Source organism: Microcaecilia unicolor, chromosome 4, assembly GCF_901765095.1.
Source record: "Microcaecilia unicolor chromosome 4, aMicUni1.1, whole genome shotgun sequence".
Lineage (NCBI taxonomy): Eukaryota > Metazoa > Chordata > Amphibia > Gymnophiona > Siphonopidae > Microcaecilia > Microcaecilia unicolor.
In genome coordinates, this window is record NC_044034.1 from 343,109,372 (window position 1) to 343,137,219 (window position 27,848).

The window sequence follows — 27,848 nt, forward strand, 5'->3', positions numbered from 1 at the left end:
GTACTGATATACATGAGAAGCTGGGAGACCATATTCCTCTTGAAGATCTTGAAAGGAAAGAAACTCCCCTTCCTTCCATATTTGCCCCAGTCCTTGTAGGTCCCAACGTTCCCAATAAGTATAATAGGGATCAAGGGTGCCTGGCAAAAAATAGGGAGCTAATCGAATAGCCATCTGGAGGAAAAAGGCTCCATCTGGATAGAATCTTGCTCAGATCCGACTCCACACCTGAAGAGGCCAATGCAGAAGAGGCGGGCTCTTGTCGTAAGCTCCGACAATATCTGGCTTGGAAGCAATGAAATCACCCACAGAGGATACGAATCCAGCCAGATTCGCTCAAGATCCATCCATGCCTTACTAGGGCCCCAGAGCCAATCTGCTAATATTCTTAGGTGTGCTGCTTGGTAGTAGTGAGAAAATGAGGGCATTTCCATTCTCCCCTGATCCCGTAGCTGATATAATACCTCCCAGCGCACCCACGGTGGCCTTCTCCACCAGATAAAGGCAAACACTTTACGCTACAGAACCCGAAACAACTTCTTCGGAAGTGAAATAGGAAGGGCAATAAATAAGTAAAGCAATTTGGGAAGCAACATCATTTTAACTGCATGAATATGGCCTATCCAAGATACATTTAAGCCCTCCCAACGCTCTAGCTCCAATAGCAATCCACGAACCTTAGAGGGAAAGTTGGCTGTATACAGACCCTCCAAAGTATTAGTCAAATTAACCCCTAGGTAACATATATATCGAGACGCCCACCGAAAGGGATAGTGCAATTTGAAATTAGTCACCTGGTGATCTGAGAGGATAAAATTCAGAGCCTCAGGCTTGCTCATATTAATTTTGAACCCCGAAACAACGTCAAACCTCTGCAGCTCAGTCCCCACAGCCGGAAGAGAGACCTCTAGATCAGCTAGAGCTAGTAGCATGTCACCAGCAAAAATCAAATTCGACAGGGCCCAGACGTAATCCCCTAACTTCCGCATGCGCCCATATCACAGTAACCAAAGGCTCAATTGATACAGCAAAAAGGAGGGATGACAGAGCGCATCCCTGCCAAGTTCCCCGATATAATGTAAAAGGGGAAGAGTAGCTGCCATTTACACAGATCGAAGCTCTAGGGGTGGTATAAAGAAGATGAAGCCAACTTAAAAAGCGACCTCTAATGCCTACTCGGTCTAAAACTGCAAACAAAAATGGCCAGTGCACGCGGTCAAATGCCTTTTCCGTGTCTAGCGACAGTAAGTACATAGGGATTTCTCTGTCCCAGGCACTATAGATAAGATGCAGTGCTCTACGCATATTATCAAAGGTCTGCAGACTATGTGCAAAGCCTGTCTGGCCTTCATGAAACAATGATGGTAACTTATGCTGTAATCAAGTAGCTAGGATTTTCATAAAAATCTTATTGTCAGATTCCAGTAACGAAATGCAATGATAAGAGCTACAAAATTGATTGTCTCTACCCAGCTTAGGTAAAACTGTAATCGTTGCTAAAGTCCACATCTCCGGTAGTGGATCTCCATCATCAAACGAGTGAAACACCTGCAGAAGCAATGGAGCTACCAGGCTCCTGAAGGTCTTCTAAAACCTATTAATGAAGCCATCAGGCCCTGGTGCCTTTCCATTAGGTAGATCCCGAATTGCCTGATGAATCTCTTCTTTAACTATCGAATTAGAGTGTGTATACTGCTCCACTTCTACAAGCTGTGGCAATACCAACCCAGCAGGTAAGAAGAGATTATCTATGGAGGGATGAATATCTGGGGTATACAGGTTCTTATAAAATTGAACAAACAGGTTCTGTAAGGTATGAGAATCAGTATATAATGTACCCTGATCATCACGGAGACGAGGTATATGGGTTTGGGCTATCTGCTGGTTAGGTTTATGAGCTAACAACCTGCTGACCTTATTTCCAAACCCAAAGTGAGCCTGGCGGACTCACTGCAATTGCTCCGAGATATCTGCCAATTGTAAATAATGCAATTCCATCCTAAGTTTATAGGCCTGATTCTCCAGCTGCGACAAACCTCCCCCGCCCCGGGCTCGCTGCTCTAGACTTGCGTTTTCTTTAGGTGAGCTTGCAAAGCTATAAAATGGCCCCACATGACTGCCTTAAAGCCCTCGCACAAAATGCCTGGGGAAACCTTCCCATTATCAGATGCCACCTCGGGGAGGGGGTGAAGAGGAGGGTGTCTCGTCACAGAAGTACCGGCTGCAATACTAACACCACCAGGGCATGGTAAGACCAAGTACGCGTCTCTGTTTGTTGAGACTGAACATGTCTGAGTACAGAGGCATCACCCAACCAAAAGTCAATACTAGAATAAGTTTTGTGGACCGAGGAGTAATAGGTATAATGTGGCAACTTCATGTTGTGAGACAGCAGCCCACTGGAAGCAGGAAAATGCAACTGTGCTACAGGAATGAAAAATAGGCCAAAACAAAGAGGCATAATGACATAACCTGACATCACTAGGACAAGAAAAGCTGGAGAAATATATGAATTACTGGTCTTCACTTGAGAATTATATGGAGTAAGCTAAAGATGTGAACTCAGAGTATGCTTTTGGGTTATCACCGAGACCTAGGCTAGAAATTTTGGGATAAGTGGGAGACTACTATTGATGGGAATTTAGAGGGGGAAGATATGGAGGGGAAAGCGGTGGAGGAGGGGGGAAATGACATGGTAAAAAAACTGGGAAAATTGTGTATCTATTGATTTCAGTGGTGACTGTAAGACTAGTACACAAGAGGGACAACTGTACACCAGATGGTTATTTGATGAAGTTATTTAAAAAAAATTACAAAAAGAAAATAAAGGTTTCTATTTGATGTTTTTACTGTAATAATTTACCCCAATGCAGGCAATATGCTGAAACATTGCCACAACCTGCAAAGAGTGCAACTTCTTCTGAATGAATATAGCTACTATAACTTTACATTTATAAAATACTTGAATTTTAATTTTCACTTACCTACCACCTCATCGTCCGGCTGAAAAAAGGACACCTTGGATCCAACTTTACCACCCCATTAAAACAAACAAAAAAAACAAAACAAAAGAGAGAGACCAACCATTAACAAAAAAAATAAATAAATACCAGACAATCCAAGGAGAATATCTGCAAGTTTTCAGAAATACATGACAATTGTGCTATTCTCTAGCATTCGTATTCCTCAAAACTGAAACATGCAGAACAGCCACAGCCCACATTACTATGATATGCGAAGGTAAACAGAAGGGACTTCCACAACCCAATTAGTTGGTTAAAGAAATGAGAAAAGTATCTAATCAACAGCTGAGCATTAGTTTGGATTAGTTGAGGTCTACAAAAACCCTACAGACACTAAAATGGACAACACTGGACATACAGATACTGCTTAGAAGCAAGTAAGCCATTCCAACCTAAAAATTATCTTTTAGTTTTTCAAATCGGGACTCTTGCGCCCCCTCCCCCCCAGGCAACTCAAAAACTTCAGTTGCGGTAAGATGTCAAATGTATTTGACAGCTCCCGGTCACGAACAGCAACCGATGCTCAAAAGGGGATCCTTGAATCTCATTTGCATGCGATCCCCTTTGTACACCGCCCGCTATTTGCGACCCAGTAAATTTTACAGTGACATCCATATTTAACAATTGCTGCTGTGCATCGGCCCCTTACTGGATTAGAAATGTATGTGCATTGCCACGTGAACATTACTCCGTGTTACTCTGTATGACTATGATTACTGGGAGCAAATCTAGTTTCCCCTTTATTGGTGTAATATATCGTCCCAAAAAATAACATGATTCCATGCTACTTACCACCAGGGATAAGCAGTGGCTTTCCCCTGGTCTACTTTAACAATGATTTATGGATTTCAGCTCCATGAATTTCTCCAAATCTTTTCTAAATCCAACTACATAAACTGTTTTCACCACATCCTCCAGCAACAAGTTCTAGAGGTGTGCTGGGTGAATAAATATTTCCCCTGATTAATTTAAATGTACTAATTAAATTCAAGGCATGTCTCCTAGTCTTTGTTCTTTCTGAAAAAAAGTAAACACTCAATTTGCGTTTACCCGAGCCACTCCACTCAGTATTTCATAGCCCTCTATTATGAGTGGCCTAGTGGTTAGGGTGGTGGACTTTGGTCCTGAGGAACTGAGTTCAATTCCCACTTCAGGCACAGGCAGCTCCTTGTGACTCTGGGCAAGTCACTTAACCCTCCATTGCCCCATGTAAGCCGCATTGAGCGGGAAAGCGCGGGGTACAAATGTAACAAAAAATAAAATATAGACCTTCCAGCCATCTCTTTTCCAAGTTGAAGAGGCCTAGCCTTTTTAGCCCTTCTCCTTCTTCTGATTTTTTTTCTAGTTTCACTATATCTGTTTTTTTTGGATGAGGTGACAGACGTTCACACAATGTTCAAAGGCAGTCACACCATGGATAACTACGACACTGGATTAAATGTAATGTATTCATTGAGTGAAGTATATTCTAAATAAGGGACAGAAAGCTGCTTTTTGCTGCTGGTGACTGTACACCACATAAATAAGTCTTACATATTGACCACTGTTGAATAAGACAGTTCATATATACAAATTATTTTTTTTTTAACATAAAATGTGGCAGAAAATAAGTTGTGGGATATTCACTTTGTCTGATATTTAGTTTAAGAAGGCTCAATAATTCAATATTTTCTTTCAAATAAGCATAAGTTAACATTAAATGGATATAAGCAGACTCACCCTCTAACACCACGCCAGCAATTTCCCTTCCAACTGGTAAGGATTCACTCTCCAAGTTTATCACTGACAAGAGCTAAATCACAGCACAAAAGTCAGAATGTTTCCAGCCTACATTTACAGTTTCATTCCGAATAGTAAATTCCATAAGAAAACAACCCAATTATTTCATTTCATTCACAAGGAGCAGCAGAGTAGCCTGGTGGTTAGAACAATGGGCTGACAACCAGGGAAGCCAGGGTCCAAAACCCTGCTGCTGCTCCTTCTGACTTTGGGAAACACAGTCTCCCATTGCCTCATGTATAAAATTAGAGTGTAAAACCATTCACCTGAATGCAACTCACCTTGAACTAACACTGAAAAGGCATGGGCTAAATCCAAATGTCACCTCCCCTCTCCAAAAAAAGACTAAATACCCAAGGTCAAAGGAGGCAGTAGGACAACAAGCTTGAGGGACAAAATTTAACCAAAACATGTACAGTGCTGTACTCTAGGTGACAATAAGAAATAAACAAAACAAAACAAATCAAAAAACAAGAGGCATGGAAGCAGAAAGAGCCAGGTTAGGAAACTGTACAGGGGACAAAATTCAATCTGGATGGAAGTAGCTAATATGAATCCTTCAAAACAGGGATGACAGGAGACATGTGTACATCTCTTTAAAAAGATTATTAGTTTAGGGGTAATCATAGATTATGGTTTAACAGTGGAGGAACAAATCAATATTGTAGTATAAAAAGATATTCTTAAAGTTACACCTTAAAACAAATTAAACCACATTTATCACAATCTAAGCAGTTCAAGCACCTGCATTATTGCAATATAGTTTATGTGGGTTTGCCAAAGAAGATGTTGGCAAAACTTCAGTTCATTCAAAACACTGCGGCTAAAATTACTAAAGGTGGTTTAAGCTGGGCAGAGACACCCCTCAGCTTATTTCTCTGCATTGGTTATCTATAAAATATAAGGATTATATTAAAATTGTTAACAATATTATTTTGGCCCTAAATATAATCAATAAACGCAAATGGCACATTCCAACAAATTGATGTTTGTTTAAAGATTCATTCTGTGAGAGAAATTAGGCTGACCAATACTGCTATGAGGCAGCCTTCCAACAATGGGGAATCATCTTCCTGCTGAACTGAAATTAGAATCAAATTATCTGTTATTCAGGAAGAAGTTAAAAACGTGGTGCTTTGCACATTTTGTAAAAGAAAAACTGAATGTCGAATTTAATATTTGTTAAAACTGGATTTTAGATTTTATTCTTTTTTTTTTTTAGTAATATTATATTTTATGATGATTGCTTTATTTTTAGTTTTTTTTATTTGATGCAGTGATAGCTATTGTATTTTATGCTCTTATTATAGACCACCTTGAACTAGAGTTTCCAAGTAAAAGTGGTACAGAAATGCCATATTAAAAAGGAATTAAATCCTGCATAAAATGCTGCTAAAGTAGTCATGGACATTTTATGTCTGCTTGAGAGCAGGTGTATGTGTTCTCAGGATTGAACTCTCCTTTCAGAAATTCAAGAAAAACACTCAAAACCTATTTCTTTATTCTGGCCTTTCCACAATCTTGACCGGATATCTTAGACTGAGTTGGTGCCTGTTGGTTGGCAACAGCATTATACTTTATGTTTTGCCCAATTCTCTCTGCTCCATTGTTGGTTATAAAAGATTGTTACAGTTTTTAACTTTTTTGTGTTTTCTTTTTGGATGATTTATCCTACCTGTGTTTTATTTTTTTGCCTAAGTTGTCCTCCAATTATTTTGATTCTCTAAAACACTTAGACATTTCACCATGATTTGTGGTATATCAAAATATATTGAACTTAAACATTTACGAATGTAAATAGTGACTTTACTCATGTTCCACCCAAAAGCTGGTCCTGAACACACTTAAACCAAGATAGAGTAAAAAAAAAGAGGTACACACTCAATGTGCATATTTTTAATTGTGCTTATTTTTAAGTTTTATCTGAGTATACTCTCATATATGCGCAAAAAATTCTTTTATAAAAATTATCCCTATAGGTCTAGTATATATCTCATTTCAGCCGTGCCAGTCAGCATGTGATTTAAATGTGGCTGCTGTGGCTTTATTTTATATTCAGACATTCATCACTGGTATCTGGATATTAGCCAGTGCTGAATATCTGGGCATAACCTAGCCAAGGACAATATTCAAACTGGTACCTGGATAACTAAACAGATAAGTTGGGACAGCCTTTTACCTGCTGTCTGAGCATTTGAAAATGAAGGTAATTCATTCTTACAAAGCAGTGGAAGGCTTTATAAATCTCTAAACATTTGCTCAAAGTTTTAAAGTGTTCTCGGTCCCACCCAAAATTGGCTGTCTGGCTACACCACTGACGTCATCCGACGGAACTGGTGCAGACGCTGTCTAGAGTATACAGCTATTAATTCTACATGCGTGGGTGCCTTCCTGCCCAACACATGAGCATAGGTTCCTCAGCAGGATAATATAGCTGGAGGATGCAACTCCTGGGGGAGGTGAAAAGGTATGTGCAAATACTCGGACTGCTGTCCATGGAGAACATCTGTTACAGGTGAGTGACAGCTTTCTCCGAGGACACGCAGGCCAATGGTATTCTCACATCTGGGTATACCTAGCCACCAGGCTCACTGAAAACAATGATGCTAGGACAAACGTGGTCTTGTAGTCAACCAACCTTAAACTATATACATACTAGTTGTGAAGGTACAGACTGGAAAACAGAATAAAACTGGGCCTGGGAGGGTGGAGTTGGATTCTAGCCACCAAACAAATTCTGCGGAATTGTCTGACCGAACTGGCTGTTACGTTGGGTATCTTGCTCAAGGCAGTAGTGAGATGTGAATGTGTGGATCGAAGACCACATTGCAGCCTTGTGAATCTCCTCGATGGAGGCTGACAACATGCGGGCTACTGGCATAGCTATGGCTCTGACTTTTTCAGCCTTGATAGGACCCTCTAGAGTCAACCCAGCTTGGGCATAAGTGAAGGCGATGCAATCTGCTAGCCAAATGGAAATATGCATTTGCCAATGGATACCCCCATCCTGATAGGGTCAAAATAAATAAAAAGCTGGGTGGATCCTCTATGGGTTTTAGTCCGCTCCAGACAGAAGGCTAAGGCTTGCTTGCAGTCTAAAGTATGCAGTATACTCTCGCTAGGATGGGCATGCAGTTTTGGGCAAAACGTTGGCAGAACAATTGACTGGTTAAGATGGAACACTTGACACTATCATAGGAAGGAACTTTGGGTGCGTGTGAAGAACTAACCTATTGTGGTGAAACTTTGTGTAAGGTGGAACAGCTACTAGGGCCTAAAGCTCACTGACTATGTGAGCTGAAGTGACTGCCACCAAAACACAACCTTCCAGATCAAATACTTCAGATGACAAGAGTCATATTGGGCAGGTGGAAGGAAGACTATAAGTTAATGCCCCAAAGTAGTGAAGAAATTGAAACTGAAGAGAACTTTGATATTTCAGCAAGAAAATGATCCAAAACATATTTCAAAATCAACCATTAAGTACTAACAGAAAAGAAAGATAAAAGCTTTCAAATAGCTTTCACAATCTCCAAACTTTTTACTGTAATCTGTGGGAGATTTGAAATACGCAAGCAAGGAGACCTTAGGATACGTCTACAGAAAAGACTCTTAGGCTTTGATGTTCAAAAGTAAACATGGGAGCTTTGGATAGGAATACAAATAAAGTAAATAAATAAAATAAATAGAGGCCATTAGCACCATACTAGCACCTGCATTTACCTGCGCAGAATGTTCAGAAGGGTCTAGCGTGGGAAACGAGCATGCCAGACACTAATGCAGATAGCATGCAAATGTAGTCAAGCTCATGTCAAGGTCATTTTGTATTCTTCCCCAATGATCCAAAAAAAAAAAAAAAAAAAAAAAAAAAAAAAAAGAGTGCCCAAAACAAAACTGAGTTACCAGTGCAAAAAATAACACCAGGTTGGAACAGGCATTGGGGTGTTGGAAGACAGGATTTCTCACGATTCTCATGCTTCTTTCTGCAAAAGTTGACAGTTTTGATTGCTTTTGGAAGCAGAAGCAAGCCCGTGCAAACCCATAAGCGCTGGTTGTGAGAAACAGCAGCCTTATGCAAAAGCCTGTTTCTTGCACCTAAATTTAAAAAGTCATGCTACAAAAAAATAAAAATAAAAAAAGCATCCAAGCTTAAAAAACACTTAGGCTGCAGAAAACAGATGCCAACGCGTGCTTCACATTCAGGTTTTTACCAGGCACACGTGCACAAGAGCAGAGCTTACCATGGAATGCTTCTGCGCATGCGCAAAAGACAATCCTCCAGCTGAATTCCCTAATGCTCAACGTTTGGAGCGCGCCTATATTTGCATCTCATTAGCGCTGAGCATTAGGGAGTTGTTCTTCGGCACTGTTCCAGTAGAACAGAACCAGAGTTTTGAGCATCGGGGTCTTAGCTAGGAAACACCTGGAAACTATTATCTCTGTAAAAGGTTGTATAATTATAGTACAGCAAGAGGCCCTCACTGGATGCCCACCGGAAGGGTGGAAGGCCGGATTTTAGGACTCAGGCTGTAAAAATACCAGCTAGGTTTAAAAATCTATGACTGGCTGAGCAAGGACTTGCTTTTCCAGCAAGTTAATATGTGTCCCAGCTTGAGACCCATCCACTGGAATAGTGGTGGGCCGAGTTATATAGCTTAAACTGCTGAAAAGCACTGACTAGGCCTAAAAATCTGATGATGGCCTTGTTGCTGCAGTAGCAGGGTTGCTTGGTAAGCCTTATTAGAATTTAATGTGACATTCAAAAGCAGTGCAAAAGCCAAGATCAAGGAATTGATGGCTAAAATCCTAAAAAGTTTGGTTCAGAACATGGAGTCTGTTGCAGTTAAAATGGCAGCCAGAGTCACAAGATATGGAACTGATCTCGTCATCTTAGAAGAGATGGTTGCACAAGATTAGGAACAGTCCATGTTAGGAGTTGACCATATTAGGAGTTTACAAGACAGGAAAAAGATTAAGAAACAGGTGGACACCTGACCTGTGGTTAAGATAAAAAAAAGTCCCTCTCCATAGACTTGTAGGGGGACCAGATACTATATAAGAAATGCAAATCTGAGCTAAAATCGGAGTCTTTCCCCAACGAATCTCAGAGGGCGAAGCTCTGGCCGGTTGAACCCAGAATCTGACTGATGTGTGTACCAACTTGAAGTCCTGATTGGTGAGAATAAAAGACTATTTCTATCTCAATATTCTCTAGTCTCTGTGTTAATTTCCCTGTTTCATTTCACACCTTATATCACATCTTTTAAACTCTAGTACATCATGTGGGAGAATAGATGCCCTAGGATGTCCTTGGAAATTAGGAGCCAGAAAACAGAGGTCATATTTAAGAGACTTATTATGAGCCTTCTGAAACCCTCTCTCCACCTCCGTGGGCAAGGGTCCTGCGGGAGTCTAGAGAGGGGTAATTAAAAACAAGGTGTTACAAAGTTCCAACTGAAAAGTATTCACAAATGTTTGCAACTGCTTTACTCATGGCATTGTTATTTTGAATCTGTAAAATACTGAAAAATAATAATTATGTATTCAAATTAGCAGAAAGATGTACTTCGCTTTGCACTATGCAGAGGGTGTGTCAACTTCAGCTCACTAAGACCCCGATGATCAAAACTCTGGCGCTGTATTGACCAACGCCGGAGAAACAGCGCCAGAACAACTCCCTAATGCTCAATGCTAATGAAATGCAAATATAGGTGCACTCATAACGTTGCGCATTAGACAGTTGTTTAGATGTTAGGAGGATGATGGTGCCTGGCGCATGCAGTCAAGATCTGTGTGTTAAGCACAGCTCTTCAGCGTATGTCTAGAATGCCAGAGGGAGGAGGGAAAGAGGAGGAGGAAGCTAAAATTATGCGTTACCTGCTGATAATTCTCTTTCTTTAACTTGCAGTAGATGAATTCAGAAACTGGTGGGTTGTGCCCGTCTACCGCAGGTGGAGATAGAGATAATGAATTGAAGGCAGTGATACCAGACGGCCAGATCCTCCTTCACTCAGTATGTCTCATCACAAAGCAGCAACAGACAAGAGACCCTGAAGCCTTCCTCACACCGAAGTATGACAGAAATCATTGTTAAATCGATCCAGAAACATTCTCCTTCGTACTTATGTTCTGTCATGTAATAATATGTTAAGTCATCTTGTACTTTATTTATTTAGTTCATAATTTATCACCTAGAAACAAGAGAAATCACACAGGAACAACACGGCTGTCAAAGGGAGGGATCCTGGATTCATCTGCTGAAAATAAAGGAAAGAAAATTATCAGCAGACAAGGCATAATTTTACCTTCCTTAGCATCTGCAGCAGATGAATCCAGAAACTGGTGGGATATACCAAAGCAATCCCTAAAGAGGATGGGAAGCCACCGCCACCCGAGATAGAACTGCCGCTCCAAAGGAAGCATCCAATCTAGCACCTACATCCATGCGATAACGCTTTGAGAAAGTATGCAAAGAGGCGTATTTTCAAAGCACTTAGACTTACAAAGTTCCTTAGTAACCTACCCTGTTTCCCTGAAAGTAAGACATCCCCTGAAAATAAGACCTAGTAGAGGTTTTCCTGAATTGGTAGATATAAGGCCTCCGCCGAAAGTAAGACCTAGCAAATTTTTGTTTGAAAGCAGGGCTGCCGAGAGCCAGACAAGGCCGCCCCCGGGCCGCCCCCCCCCCCACCCGAGGTCGTCGGGCCCACCCTCCGTCGCTCCTGGAACTAACCTTAAACGCCTCCTTTCACCTTCGCAGCAGCAGGGCAGACCTCTCCTTCCTTCCATGCCCCACCCTCACGGACGTTACGTCAGGCGAGGGCGGGACACGGAAGGAAGGAGTGGCCTGCCCTGCTGCTGCTTGCTGCGAAAGTGAAAGGAGGCGTTTAAAGTTAGTTCCGGGAGCGACTGAGGGCGGGCGGGCCAACCCCGATCCAACCCCGATGCTTCCCCGAAAAATAAGACAGCCCCTGAAAATAAGACCTAGCGCATTTTTGGGGGCAAAAATTAATATAAGACAGTGTCTTATTTTCGGGGAAACACGGTATGGAAATTTGTAAGTCTAAATGCTTTGAAAATGAGCCCCAAAGAGGCCCAAGTAGCCTGACTGATCTCATCCAGGGAAAGCACACCTGTTTCTGCCCATAAGGCTGACTGCAGTCTCGAGGAATGGGATCTCAAAGCCTCCAGTAGAGCGTGGCCAGCCATAACATATGCAGACACAATCGCTTCCTTAATCCATCAGGAAATAGTCACCTTAGACGCCAGGCCCAACCAGAAGAACGAACAGATGGTCTGAACGCCAAACTCATTCGACTTGAGCAAATAGCAGAGGAGAACCCACCCAACATCCAAGAGTCAAAGAGTTGTGAAATCTGAAGGATAATCTTCCTCCCGAAATGAAGGTAGAAAGAGTGGCTGATTGAGATGAAAAGAGGAAACCACTTTTGGTAAGAACGAAGGAGCTGCACGCAAATTCACCCCAGATTCCGAAAACTGCAGAAAATGGTCCTGGCACGACAAGGCCTGAATTTCAGAGACCTTACGCGCCGAGGAAATGGCCACCAAAAACACAGCTTTGAGAGTGAGATCTTTATTAGAACTCTTCTGTAACGGTTCAAAGGGCACTCTCTGCAAAGTTTAGAGAACTAGAATGACATTCCAGGAAGACAGGCTTGGCGAATCATAGGGCAAAGATGCAGAACCCCCTTCAAAAACTGCACCACATCTTGGTGCAAAGCCAGCGAAGAGCCTGACACTTGCCCCCCCGGAAGGCCAAAGTCGCTACTTGTGTTTTGTACCCAAAGAATCTCTTGTTTTATTTGGGTTCAGGCAAAGTTTGTTGCTGTTTGCCCATTTCTGAGTTGCAGATAGGCTGCAGAAAACAGACGCCAACATGTGCTTCACGTTCAGGTTTTACCAGGCACATGCGCAAAAGAGCAGAGCTTACCGTGGAACGCTTCTGCATATGCGCAAAACACAATCCTCCTGCTGAATTCCCTAATGCTCAACGCTTTTGAGCACGCCTATATTTGCATCTCATCCCAGTTTACTCAGAGCTGTGGGTAGATCTGTTTCAGTGGGTATGAGTAGCTGCACATCATCAGCACAGATGTAGAATTTTGTGTCCATTGACTGAAGCAGCTCAGCCAGAGGCTCGAGGTAGACATTAAATAAAATGGGAGACAGTATGGATCCCTGTGGCATACGCTATTCTCAAGCCCAAGATAGTTCAATTCATGTCAGTAAACTTAACATTAATTTGGATGTGTTCCTAGACTCATACTGGGTTATTTAGATTATCCATGAATTTTGCCTCAGCAAAAACTAATCAACATCTTCAGTAAGGAAGGCCCCCTTTTTTTTTTGTTGTTGTTGTTTTTTTTTGTTATGGCACCATTTGTTTTGCTCTTTTCCCCTTTTTCTGTTGAAGGCAGCCCTGTAGCAAGGGAGTCCCGGGAGTGAGGATTCACAGTCCTGCTTATTCTTGAAGGAAACAGAATTACTTATCTATGTGAGTGGAGGAGTGGCCTAGTGGTTAGGGTGGTGGACTTTGGTCCTGAGGAACTGAGTTCAATTCCCACTTCAGGCACAGGCAGCTCCTTGTGACTCTGGGCAAGTCACTTAACCCTCCATTGCCCCATGTAAGCCGCATTGAGCCTGCCATGAGTGGGAAAGTGCGGGGTACAAATGTAACAAAAATAAAATGGATACTATTGGAGATTCCACATGGAACGTTGCTACTATTGGAGATTCTACATGGAACGTTGCTACTATTGGAGATTCTACATGGAATGAATGTTGCTACTATTGGAGATTCCACATGGAATGTTGCTACTATTGGAGGTTCTGTTGCTACTATTGGAGATTCTATATGGAATGTTACTATTCCACTAGCAACATTCCATGTAGAAGGCTGCGCAGGCTTCTGTTTCTGTGAGTCTGACGTATGTGCAGGACGTCAGACTCACAGAAGCAGAAGCCTGCGCGGCCACATTGGTGATCTGCAAGGGCCGACTTCTACATGGAATGTTGCTAGTGGAATAGCAACATTCCATGTAGAATCTCAAATAGTAGCAACAGTGGAGCAGTGGCCTAGTGGTTAGGGTGGTGGACTTTGGTCCTGAGGAACTGAGTTCAATTCCCACTTCAGGCACAGGCAGCAGCTCCTTGTGACTCTGGGCAAGTCACTTAACCCTCCATTGCCCCATGTAAGCCACATTGAGCCTGCCATGAGTGGGATAGCGCGGGGTACAAACATAAAAAAAATATATAATAAATATAAATAGGTGGTGTTCTCCAAGGACAGCAGGACTTGAATCCTGACAACCCACTCACCTTCCCAAAGAGTTGTATTCAACTAGTAAGAGATTGAGGAGGTCCAGCACAATAGTGGCAGGTAGGAATAGGCAAACATGCAGAGTGAGACTGCCCAAACACTTCTAGAAAAAAAAAAATAGCTGGGATATGGTTTCCTGTGCCGGGCACCATCAGTGATGCCACCCATTAGTGCGGATTCACATACAGCAGATGGAAGGTGCAATAGGATAGCTCATAAAACCAGCATATTAGTAATTTTGACAGCACGTTAGGCTTCTCTATATGCAAATAATATAAGTAATAATTACCTTTCTATCTATACAAGTTAGAGAACATGCCTTAACTTGTATTTTCACCAAATATTCAGTTGGAGGAGGAAGGTTTTCCTGGCATAAAAAAAGCACAGAGATAAGTCACAATAACAAACGTGTAATGGAGCAAATAAACTTTCATAACACTTTCACTACATGTCAGACTGTTAAAATAAAAGACTAACCCAACTGACATGCTAGAGGGTTTAAATATAAGGTAAGGAAAATTGTTAGACTGGTTAACACAGGCGTAGGATAGTTTTAGCATAGGATAGCAAGTACGAGAAGGGTTTCGGCATGGGCATGTTCGGTGCTATGAGTGCGTCTATATTTGCATGTTAATGCAGTCATTAGCTATCCTGCAATCATGCAGAAAAAAATATTGTTCCCGCGTACTTTGTGCCAGGTCCGGGACAGCATAGAAGGGTTGGTTGAGCAGAGTAGGTGTCTAGAGGCAACTCCTCTCTCACTCCAACCCGACCACCCTGCCCCGAGTCTGGCAGCCTCCCTCTCTCCCCAACTTGACACCCCCCATCCACTAAACCCTAACAGTTAAAAAAAAAAAAAAAAAAGGAACACCTGGTGGTCTAGTGAGCCCCTTGATCCTCTGACCCCTGTCCCCACATCGACAAAAATCCTTGGTAATCTAGTGGGCCCCCTCCCTTCCTCACCCTGAGGACCCCACCCCAATGGTACAATAAACCTCTCTGGTGTCTAGTGGCACCCATTCACCCCTCAATGCCTTTTGCAAACCCCCCCAGGGACCCCATTTCAGAGGCAGGATCGTGTGAGCATAGTTCCTGCCTCGTCCGGTATAGGGGTCCCAGGGGGGCTTACAAAAAAGGGTCAGAGGATAGGTGGGTGCCACTAGACACCAGGAAGGTTTATTTTACCATTGGGGCGGGCTTGTCAGGGTGAGGAAGGGAGGAGGCCCACTAGACTGTCAGGGATTTTTGTTGATGTTGAGGGTGGGGACAGAGGCAGGCAAAGGGTGGTGGAAGGGGTACATTTAACTATTTTATTTTAAAATGTCACCCTTTCTGTCAGTGCCTATGCCAGTTACCACTCAGGCACTGACAGGAAATGTGACTGCACTAGGCCTTTCCTTCTGTCCCAGCGCCCCTTTCTGAAAATAGGAAGTGGGCGGGACGGGTCAGACGGAAAGGCCCGGTACAGGGTGAGGCAGCATTTCAATATGCTGCCGGCCACTGCAAGGCAAAGATTTGTTGCAAGACAAATAAGGAGGAAAACTGGGAGGGGAGGGAAGAGCCGCCGCCACCGCTGCCACGGTCTGGGAGAGATGACGGGCAGAAGAGTGAAGGAGAATACAAGAGGGGAGGCATATTAGACAGTCGCCTGCAGTCTGGAAGGGAAGCAAGAGATGCTGGATTGGGCGGATTGGCGGTCAACTATTAACCACGACTAATTTTTAAAATCACAGTTAATAATTAATTGCAGCATTAATTGCAATTAATGTTCAGCCCTAAAAATTATATTTCCCTTCTCAGTTGGAAAGGAGCCACTTTTTAACATGGAGCATATGTAATTATGTAGGATGTTGATGAAAAAAGGGGCTTTTGATAGAATGTAGTTGGGGCATGCGTCAAGAGCGTATTTGCTGAGGAAGGATCTGACCTCTGTGGTAGGAGGATTGAAATAGGACCAAATCCTATCAGTTTTTATGCCTTCGTATTGATGTGCAATATTCAAGTAGTTGATGAAACTGCTACAAGGATTGGCGCTAGTTAGACTTGTTCTAATTTTGGTAATTTTTTGCTTGAAGATTGTTGCTAACTCAAGGGAATGGATGGAACAGATTCACTTGACAGTTGGAGGTCTTTGGTATCAAGTAGATTATTAACTAAATTATAAAGTCTAGTTACTGATTTTTGACCCTCCCCAATTAATTTTTCATAATATTTGAATTTGGCAAAATTTGTAGCCGATTTGTATTTTGTGAGTGCTTTCCTCCATTTGGTCTTGTTTTCCTCAGTTTTGTGTTTACATCATTTCCTTTCAACTTTTCTGCATAATCTTTTTGCATTGTGTTAGCATCAAACCATGGTGATGACTTAGTTTTCTTTTTTGTTTTTATTTGTTCAGGAGCTATGCAGTCTAAGGTCTTTTTTGATGTTTCATCCCAGAGTTGGGAAAAATTATTTGGATATCTAGAAACAAATGTGAATTGACTTGGAACTGGGACCAAAATTCTGTTATGTCTATTTTGCCCCTTGTTATATAAGTCGTGGTAGAGTGAACAGTCTTAGATTTTGGGAACATTTCACTCCAATTAAGTGTGAAAGTTTGCATTTTGTGGTCTGACATTTTTTGTAGACTTCCAGTCATAATTATCTATGCAATGTGAACCCTGAGAGGGGAACTTGAATGCAAATAAAGCTAAAAGATGTCCATTCTGATGGGAAGAAAGAACTTGAGGAGAAGTGTTTCGAAAGTTAAGTTCCTTAGTATGAGGATCATTTGGAATATCTAAGTTAATATCACCTAGTAGAATAGTGTTTTGAGCAGGCTTGGGTTAATGGCAGGACTACATGAAATCAAAGCTACAGTGCAGGCTCCAAAACAGAGTCTAACTTATTCTTGAATAGTCTTGAATCTTATTTTTACAAAAGCAAAGCCAGAGTACAGTACTAACAAGCCAAAAATAAAATTTAAGAGAAAGCCATGAAAGCCACTGGAAGATCCGAGCCCCTTTATTGTATGCACAGCAACAAGGTGAGGAATGTCATTCGTGGAGAAGTACAGTAAAGAATAACGAGATTTATATTATTTGTAATCTTGTAACCATTCATCCAGTCTCGCTTCCCATCCTTTCCCCTAGATTAATCCAGAGTCTTTAACCATGCCATGAAACTCACCCTTTCCTGAAATGCAAATGTTATTTCCTCTCCAGCTGAATTCTGCTGACAATACAAGCCCTTCATGTCAACCTGCAAAGGGCTAGAGAATAAAAAAAATATGTGAATACAAGCAGGAATGTCATATATGCAGACTGCTAAAATCACTCAGACCTATTATAGCAAACTGAGGGCCCACATTAGAAAGTGCTGCAACCAATTAGCATGCGCTGAGCCCATGAGAATTGAATGGGCTTCTTCATATTCAGCACGCTGCCAATAGGTAGCGCTGTTTTATATATTATTTATTGGGATTTATTAACTGCCTTTATGAAGAGATTCACCCAAGGTAGCGTACAGCAGGTACAGTTTAACATAAAACTTACAATTTTGTTAACAGCATAACAATAGTAACAACCAAGAATAAACATCCTATATAATAATTCTCACCTCCAACGTTCTATGCTTGGGACCGTGGCTCCCTGGCTGCAAGTGGTCTGTGAGGCAGACACGCACGGACGTCACTGACGTCAACACAGCTGATTCCAAGGCAAGGGGAGGAGTAGGGAAACACGCGCAGCGTGTTTCCCTACTCCTCCTACTGCCTTGGAATCAGCTGTCACCCCCCCCCCCGCGCTATGGCCCCCTCAAAACCCACCCCCTCCCGCGAACCTGTCGATTCCCCCCCCCCCCCGGAACGCCGAAAACCGCACCCCCCCTCCCGCCGCTGTTGTGCACTACCTTTGGGTGGGTTCCTCAATCATCTTCTCAGAAAGTTTAACTCCGTGCGTCTGACGTCAGACGCACACATAGGAACTTCCAGTAAAGATGATTGAAGAACCTACGGGAAGGGAAGGTAGCACAACAACGGCGGTGGCGGCAGTTTTCGCTGGCACGGGGGGTGGGGGGAACGACAGGTTCGCGGAAGGGGGGGTTCGAGGGGGCTGTAGCACGGGGGTGGGGGGGTGGGGGGGGGGAATTGCCTGCCTAAGGCCCGTTTCCTTGCCTACAGAAACGGGCCTTTTTTACTAGTAAATACAATAAATGAGGTAAACTTGAAAACAGTAAATTGAAACCTAATAATTGAACTACCATGAAACAGTATCAAAAATATACACATATAACAGCAGTGGAATTCAAATACCAGAGATATAACACAATGTTAGCAGAGTACTGATACACCTAATAACCATGCATTAGAGCATTCAACTAACATAAATATAATGCTAATGATTTTTTTTTTTTTAATTCATTTATTAGTATATTTCATTATTTCACCACAAACTGTGAATATGCAATCGGCATTACAAACAGGAAATACATGTAAGAATAAATCTAAAGGCCTATTCGTCCACAAATTAAGAAACATTTGGTTCCAAGAATCAGGAAATATGAATAACAGAAGATAAAAAAAAAAAAAAAAAAAAAACACACAACCAGTTGCTACCTCGGGTTAACGACCCTAGCCTGCTATTTATGGAGGGCATACAACATTCATATCTACTCTAGCATCAAGAAATTCTTTTAACTGTTTAGGGTCCACAAATTGAAACTGTTTGCCCTCCAGCAGTAAATTACATGTACAAGGAAATCGTAATACAAAATTTATTCCCAATGCCAACGCTCTAGGACGCTGTTCCAAAAAGGCCCTGCATCTAGTTTGTGTAGGCTTTGAGAGATCTGGAAAAATACGGACCTTTGATCCCATAAACAGATTTTCTAAATGTCTTAAGGAAAGTCTTAATATAGCATTGCGATCAGGCTCCAAAACAAAAGTGACAAGCATAGTAGACCTCTGAGTAATAATTTCCAGTGAACTCTCGAGGAATGAAATCAGATTCATTCCATCCCCCACCACTGGGGAGTTTCCATCACCCCCCTTTGGGTTCCAGATGTAATAGGCCCGTGTTATGGGGGGTAACGAATCCTTGTCCATTCCAAGAATGTCCACCATATATTTCTTGACCATTTCAACTGGTGGAATTAAAGGAGACTTAGGAAAATTAAGGAACCTAAGGTTAAGTCTCCTAACCTGATTCTCCAAGTATTCCGTTCGTTTATGAAGAAAAATATTGTCCTTAACCAAAGCAGTCTCTAAAGTTCCCATTTCTTGCAATTTGGTACTCATATTTTCCAATTTTGAGGACTGCTGCGCGAACGCCTGTGCTTGGAGTAGCGCAGCTTCAGAAAGGGTTTTTATATTGTCAGTATTATCTTTTAATGTAGTTTGCATAGAGATTTGAATGTTGTGTACCATGTCCCATAGTGACTCTAGTGTCACAGTTGCTGGTCTAACCACGCCACCAGCTCCAAGAGGGGATTGAGTTTGAGCACCAACTTGAGACAGTCTAGTAACAATGTCAAGGGGAAATACCTGTAGTGCTGATTGAATTAGTTCTTCTCTTAGTTGGGGTTCATTCTCTATCGCTGCAGTCCTTCCCTCGGGCAGTTTGGGTTGAATTCCTTCGTTCTCCGTCCCTGCTTGGGCTGCCAGCAATTCCCTTCCGGGCTGAGGCGGAGCAATGCGCTCCACAGGGCTCAGGGAAGCCCCGTTGGCGCTCTCAATCGACGCAGACGCGTCGAGAGCTGCAGAAGGGGTCGAAGTTCCCCGAGGTCCCGGTAGCTGCCTCGGGAACTGCAGAGTTGTCTGCCGCCACGCCGAAGGTGCCTCAGGAGCCGAGGAATGCTCCTTGACTTTCCCCCTCCGTTTCCCCATCGTAGAGGTTACAGAGGCAGCGAGAACAGCAAGAAAAAACGGAGTCACCTCAGCAGCAAACACAGGTGCGTCCGGTCAAAGCGCCATCTTGGAACCGGCACATAATGCTAATGATTTTCTACAATATGGCTTACCATATAGCTGAGGGACCAAGAGCACATATATATGATGGGAACATGATGCATGGTACAGAGTGAGTTGGGATAATTTGATGGTTAGCTAAAATCAAGGCAAGTTCTTTGTATAGTTAAGCAAGAGATAAGGAACTGATCTAAGTGTATGTGTAGCAAGCTAGTCCAGGTGCAGAATGAGTATACAGTTAGTCATCCTATGTATTAAAGGCTTGGGAGTAGAGCCAGGCTTTCACCTGCTTCCTGAAGTAGAGGTACTCTCGAGTTACACGTAGCCCCTCTGGGAGTAAATTCCAGAGCATGGGGGCTACTCCTGAGAAGGCTCGCTGGGTATAGATAGTGATGATCCTTGAGAAGACCTTAGAGGCCTTAAAAGGTGTGCAAAGGGTTAACTTATTCTTTAAGTACTCTGGCCCATTTTGTCTGAGGGCCTTGAAAATCAAACATAGAGTTTTAAATTTAGCCCTTTAAGGTAAGGCTGCAGTGTGGTAAATTTAAAACGAATTGGAGGAAATTTTTCTTCACTCAACACGTAGTTACTCTGGAATTCACTGCCGGAAAAGGTGGTTAAGGCGGTTAACTTAGCGGACTTAAAAAATGGGTTGGATGGCTTCCTGGAGGAAAAAGCCATAGAATGTTATTGAATGGATGAGGGAATAATACAGTATTTCTAGGATGGGCAGGACAAATTGCTTGTTCTTTCGGCCGCTGTCAGTGACAGGGTGCTGGGTTTGATGGACCCTTGGTCTGTCCCAGCATGGCGATGCTTATGTACTTATGTACTGGTAGCCAGTGTAGCTTTTGTAGGAAGGGTGTGATGTGGTTACACCACTTGCAGCCTTCTATCAGTCGTGCTGTAGCATTCTGAATTAGCTGGAGCTGGTACAAACTCTTTTTGGTTTGGCCAGCGTACAGGGCATTACAGTAGTCTAGTTGTGATGTTATCACGGCATGGACCACCGTGGTCAGACTCGTCTTTTCAATATATGAAGAGAGATTTCGTAGCTGCTGTGATAGACAATTTTTTAAGGTTGCTTGAATTTGTGGGATCAGAGTGAAAGATGGGTCTAGCAGCAGTGGCGTAGCGAGGGGGGCTGCCACCCGGGGCGGTTTGCCGTTGCACCCCCCCCCCCGGGTGCAGCACGATGATATACCCCCCCTCGGCGCAGACACCCCCCCCCCCCCAACCCAGTGCCCACCCCCTTCTGTCCAACCAGCTCCCTACCTTTAAAAAAATATCGGAATCCTCGCGCCTGTACGTAAAAGAAATGTGCAGCGTCTCATCGGGCTTTCCCTCGCTCTGTCTGTCCCGCCCTCCGCTGACGCAACTTCCTATTTCTGCAAGGGTGGGACAGACAAAGCGAGAGAAGGCCCGATGAGACGCTGCACATTTCTTTTACGTGCAGGCGCGAGGATTTCGATATTTCTTTTAAAGGTAGGGGAAGCTGGTTGGACGGAGGAGGGTGGGCACTGGGGGGGGTGTCGATGCGCCGAGGGGGGGGGGGAGCTGGCAGGGAGCACCCCCCTACCGAGCTGACACCCGGGACGGACCGCCCCTCCCGCCCCCCCCTTGCTACGCCACTGTCTAGCAGTATCCCAAGTTCTGTAAAAAGGAGCCTTGAGTGAATTCTTGCTCACCTACTGACTACTCAATTGATGGTTTGAAAGTAGACCTGTGTGTGTGTGGGGGGGGGGGGGGGGGGGGGAGGGAATAGCAATATGTTGCGGCTACGTTTCACTGGTATGCTACTTACTGTTGGGGCGTTTTACTCATTTATTGTGTAACTACTGCTTTTGTTTGGCATTGCACAATAATACTAACACAAATTTACTGGAAAAAAAACTATATAAAAGGATTGTCCTAAAAATTAATCTTCAATTGCCAGAGGGGATTTTTTTTTTGGGGGTGGGGGGGAGGTAAGAAAGAAAAGGTAACACAGATCTCTAACTCCTCCAGCGATATGTTTTCTATTTCTTGATTCTAGTGCAAGGAAGAGCGGAAATAAAATCTAATTTTTCGGGTCAAACAAAAAGAAGTCTTCCTACAGGAAACTGTCAGATGATAATGCTTTAGGAAAACAAAAACAGCAAGGGATAAAAACAGGAAAAACAAATTCAATTAATTCCAAAAGCCACATTTCAACGATAGCCAGCCAACTATGAGATACCATGCTTCTTTATCAAGCTTTAAGTTGGGAGGAGGACGGAGCGGCAGGAAGTATGTCTCAGTTATCATGCAGTATTAAATGCTCCTAAGTCCCTCTCCTCACCTCCCATTACAGGTAATGTCTGTAATATCAAGGATCTAAACTCCACAACTACCTTTACCCACAGTAAAGTTAATAAATGATCCCTGCAGTTAAGGAGAAAAGATGTCTTACCTGATAATTTAGTCAGCGACACTATTCTGCAGGAACGGGTGCTATCCCTTCCTAACAGTAGGTGAAGGTACAGAAAAGACTGAACTCTACCAGTGACATCACCAGTATATGCTGTGGTGCCCCCTGGAAGATTCCAGTATGCATCTGCCCAAGGGGCAGAAGACCCTTGCAATGCACTCATGCTCCATCAACCACTGCAGCTGCAATGATATGCAAACAAACCACTAACTCTTCTTCTTCCTCAGAGATCCTCTGTGCTTTCTCATGCTTTTTTGGATAAAGTAGTATAGTAGCTGTGTTAGTAATAAATAGAAATACAACAAAACAAAAAAATATATAAGATAATTAGTCCAATAAACAGTGGCATACCAAGGGGGGGGGGGGCGGTGGGGGCGGTCCGCCCCGGGTGCACGCCGCTGGGGGGTGCCGCAGCGCACGCCTGATCCGAGTTTGCTAAACTTCGTTGCTCGTTCGTTGCAGCTCTCTCTGCCCTGGAACAGGTTACTTCTTGTTCCGAGGCAGAGGGAGCTGCAGCGAAGCGAAGTTTAGCGAACTCGGAGCATGCGCGCGCTGCGGCACCCCCCCCCCCCCCAGCGGCGTGCACCCGGGGGGGGGGGGGGTGTCATTTAGCAGGGGGGGGGGCGCTGCACCCGGGGGGGGGGGGCCCATTGGCGCTCCGCCCCGGGTGCCATCCAGGCCAGGAACGCCACTGCCAATAAAAAAGTATCGAGTACAACAATCATAGAGAGAACAGCATCTCATCTCAGATCACCAGGACAACACCTGATGAAGCAGACCCATACAGTCTGGAGACACTTTCCAATCCATCTGTGGAATATGGAAATCAGAATTCAAACAGAGTAGGAGATCAAGAAAGTCAGCATATGTCTTGCAGGAAAATTCCCACTGACCACACTGATGGAAGTACAAAACAAATGGATATAATAAACCTCTATCAGTTATCACAGCATGACATCTCTGTACTGTCTAAAGGACTTTCATTTTGTCTTTCCAGCAAACTAGATGAAAATTCAAAGAATTCTTTACAAAACTCAGCTTGAAAGTATATGTCCACAAAAGAGAGACTTCCAACAGACCAGAATACAATTTTAAACAAAAGAACGCATATTTCACTCCTCAAGATGGGTAAAACAATAAACTAGACAACTATAAAGAAAGTTTCAGACATAGGGTGATATCACAAATCTCCAGCAAACAAAAGAAAATTCTGTATAACCTCTCTCCACTAGAAAGAGCTGCCATTAAAAGCCTACAAAATATTCAAAACATTATCACCGCACCTGAGACAAAGGAAGCTCTGTAGTGATTATGGATACAAAAAATTACATAGAAGAGTACAGACAGTTCTCAGTCAATACATACTATAGGAAACTACTCCGGACCCTACAGAGAATTATACAAAACAACTGGAAAAAAAATCTTAAGATACTTCTAAAGCAAGTACAGCCGACATCTAAAGAAACCCGTACCAAACCATCCTTCTGTGGGTACATGCTGTCTAAAATTCATAAACCTGGAAACCCTGGCAGACCAATCCTATCTGATATTGGCATACGCACAGAGGAAATATCTAGATCTACAGAGGGGACTCTTACACCTTTAGTGTACAAGGCAAAACAGCTTCATCTAAGACACCACAGACTTTCTGAACAAATTAAAACACATCAAGCAGCTACCATCTGGCACTCTTCTAGTCACAATGGATGTAGAATCACTATACAGCAACATTGGTCATGCATATGGCACATCTGCATGTGATAAATTCCTAAAACCGTCCGCCCTGGACCACCAATTCACAGCAGAAACTATTACAAAATTAATCTAATTCATTCTAAATCACAACTATTTCCGTTTCAAAATTTATATTTATTGCGGGGCTGCAGACGTAGGAGTAATGTCAGGGAATTATTTTCACAGAGAGGGTGGTCGAAGCCTGGAATACCCTCCCGAGGGAGGTGGTACAAACAAAAACGGTGAGAATTCAAAATGGCATGGGGTAAACACAGAGGCTCTCCAATTAGAAAATGAATGGTATAAAAAAAAAAAAAGACCTAAACCTAAATGGCTGCATATGTCGAGTGACGCTTAAATGGCAACTCTGGCTGTGATGAATTAGAGCCAGTGCCAGGCAGACTGGTGTGGTTTGTGTCCCATATATGGCAATCCAGTCTAGGATGGGCTAGAAAGGACTTCGAAAGCAACTTCAATGGCTGGAACCTGAGGACAGTGCTGGACAAATTTTTACGGTCTAGCCCACAAAATGACAAGACAGATGCTCTTGACATCCAGAGGTGGCCGGTTCAAATCCCAGTGCTGCTACTACTACTATTTATCATTTCTATAGTACTACAAGGCATACGCAGCGCTGTACACCATACACAAAAAGAGTTGCTGCTCCTTGCGATCTTGGGCAAGTCAATCAACCTTCCATCGTCTCAGGTACAAACTTAGATTGTGAGTCCTCTAGGGACAGGGAAATACCCAAAGTACCTGAATGTAACCCACCTTGAGCTACTACTGAAAATGTGTGAGCAAAATCTAAAATCTCTCTATATAAAAAGCAACACCAACGTTCTATGAAGCCTCCAGCCGGAAGTGTGAAGGGGGCGAGATATCCGGTTTCCCTATGAGTGTCTGCCCCGCCCTCTCTGTAACACAGTCAGTGAAGGAAAACAGCAGAGCACGAAATCAAATCGCTGGCTCTGTAACAGTGAAGGACTCAGAGGGGGGAGGGGAGAGAGGCCAGAGGGCAGGGACACACACACTCCCACATGCACACAAAAGAAAACATTGCTAGCCCCCGTTTCATTTGCATCAGAAACGGGGCTTTTTTACTAGTAAATAAATAAAAATAGGCCGCAGTTGGCTTCGACAGCAACTCCAGTAGTTTGAATGTAAGGACAGGGCCAGGTGGACTTCTATGGTCTCTGTCCCAGAAATGCCAAAGAAAGACCATGGTCAAGTATTTTACATCACATTCATTGTTGATTTAATCATGAACTGATATAGTGTGACAGTGGGGCAGACTGGATGGACCGTTCAGGTCTTTATCTGTCATCACTTACTATGCTACTATGTAAATCATGGGTATTGCTATCGGCACCAGGATGGCATCACAATATGTACACCTTTTCATGGCAGAACTGGAAATGTTTAAATATATAATCAGATTAAACCTGTAAAATACTACTGCTACATTGATAACATTTTCATGATTTGGACTGAGGGAGAAGAGACTCAGACTATTTTACAGTTCTTTCAGTGCATACCATCCTTCAATCAAATTCAAAAATGAACTACTCCACAGAAAAAAAGTCACCTTTCTAGACACCACAGTTTCTATCAACAGTGGGCTATATACAAGAACCCAGCTGACAGATGCAGCTACCATCCTTCACGTACAAAAATACCCATCGTATCTTCTCTAACCCAAGAGAAACATCTCGAAATCCTGACTGAATCCTTCAAACAAAAAGGCTGCAACCCCAAAATAATCTCCGATTACCTCTTACCTTACAAAACCCAGACAGTGCAAAAAAAAAAAAAAAAGAAAATGAGAGAGAGAGACACCCTTGAAGTGACATACAATCCAAAACTGGAAAAACTAAGAAGAATCATAAAAGATGTACAATCACTACTCCAGGAGGATGAATTACTGAAAGAGATATTCCCAGCTCCACCGATGCTGGCTTTCTGACAACCACCTAATCTGAAGCAAAAATTAGCAAAAAGCAAACTCCCAGTAGAAACTGAAAAAGAAAAGCATGGCACACATCCTTGCAATATGGATTGGATTTATTCATTTTATATACCGCATTACGCTTTAGTGCCAAAATGGTTTACAAACGCAATCACATAAAGTAAGTACAAAATTTAAAAATCAACAATACCAGGCAAATATCTGCAATAAATCATACATAATATTGATCAAACATTCAAGACTTTAATAGCTTACGAAACACACACAGGAAAAAGTTCCAGAGAGAAGTTCATAAGAACAGCCATACTCGGTCAGAACAATGGTTCATCTAGTTCAGTATCCTATTTCTAACACAAGCACCAGGCAGAAGCCCACAGTAGCAATACTCCATGCTACCCATCCCAGGGCAAGCAGTGGCTTCTCTATGCCTGTCTCAATAGCCGACTATGGACATAAGCACTGCCACGCTGGGAAAAGACCAAAGGTCCATCAAGCCCAGCACTCCGTCTCCGACAGCGGCCAATCCAGGCCCCAAGAACCTGGCAAAACCCCCATTTCCTTCAGGAATCTGTCCAGACCCCCTTTAAACTCAGCAAGGCCAGCTGCCGTCACTACCTTCTCCGGCAATGAGTTCCAGAGTCTAACCCCGCGCTGAGTAAAGAAAAACTTTCTCCAATTTGTTTTAAACCTACCACATTCTAATTTCATCTTGTGTCCCCTGGTTCTATTATTATTAGAAAGCGTAAACAAATGCTTCACATCTGTCCGCTCTACCCCACTCATTATTTTGTACACCGCTATCATATCACTCCTCAGCCGCCTTTTCTCCAGGCTAAAGAGTCCTAGCCTTCTTAACCTCTCCTCATAAGGTAGTCATCCCATTCCTTTTATCATTTTTGTTGCCCTTCTCTGCACCTTCTCCAATTCCTTTATATCTTTTTTGAGATGAGGTGACCAGAACTGAACACAATACTCCAGGTGCGGTCGCACCATGGAGCGATATAACGGCATTATAACATCCTCATGCTTGTTTTCCATCCCTTTTCTAATACTCAACATTCTGTTCGCCTTCTTAGCTGCCGCAGCCCATTGAGCGGAAGATTTCAACGTCCTATCCATGATGACTCTCAGATCCCTTTCTCGGTCCGTAACTCCTAAAGCGGAACCTTGCATGACATAGCCGTAATTCGGGTTCCTCCTTCCCACGTGCATCACTTTGCACTTGTCAACGTTGAACTTCATCTGCCATTTGGACGCCCAATCCCCCAGTCTCATGAGGTCCTCTTGTAATCTTTCACACTCCTCCCGCGACGAGATGAGACGACCCTGGACTCCAGGAACCTGTCCAAATCTATATACACTAATGCACTGTTACTACATCCTTTGGCAAAGAGTTCCAGAGCTTAACTATTTGTTGAGTGAAATTTTTTTTTCCTCCTAATTGTTTTGAAAGTATTTCCCATGTAACTTCATTTAGTGTCCCCTAGTGTCAATCATATCTCCCCTGAGCCATCTCTTTTCCAAGATGAAGAGCCCTAACCTCTTTAGCCTTTCCTCATATGAGAGCAGTTCCATCGCCTTTATCATTTTGGTCGCTCTTCTTTGAACCT

The 27,848-nt window shown here is 43.1% G+C and overlaps 1 protein-coding gene across 2 annotated transcripts in view; it reads right to left on the reverse strand.

Annotated features, from left to right (window-relative positions):
* The window catches only part of CRYZL1 (crystallin zeta like 1), a 62,454-nt gene that overhangs the window by 31,440 nt on the left and 3,166 nt on the right, over positions 1-27,848 (reverse strand). Inside the window, exons 2-5 of one of the 2 annotated variants that reach the window (XM_030202168.1) lie at positions 17,311-17,392; positions 14,432-14,509; positions 4,743-4,815; positions 2,985-3,029 (exon numbers count right to left, since the gene is read on the reverse strand). In XM_030202168.1, coding sequence (XP_030058028.1) covers positions 2,985-3,029; positions 4,743-4,815; positions 14,432-14,509; positions 17,311-17,376 — 262 coding nt within the window. In that variant the 5' untranslated portion in view covers positions 17,377-17,392. Of the gene's footprint in view, positions 1-2,984; positions 3,030-4,742; positions 4,816-14,431; positions 14,510-17,310; positions 17,395-27,848 lie in introns of both variants that reach the window. The other variant, XM_030202169.1, reaches the window with a different exon arrangement.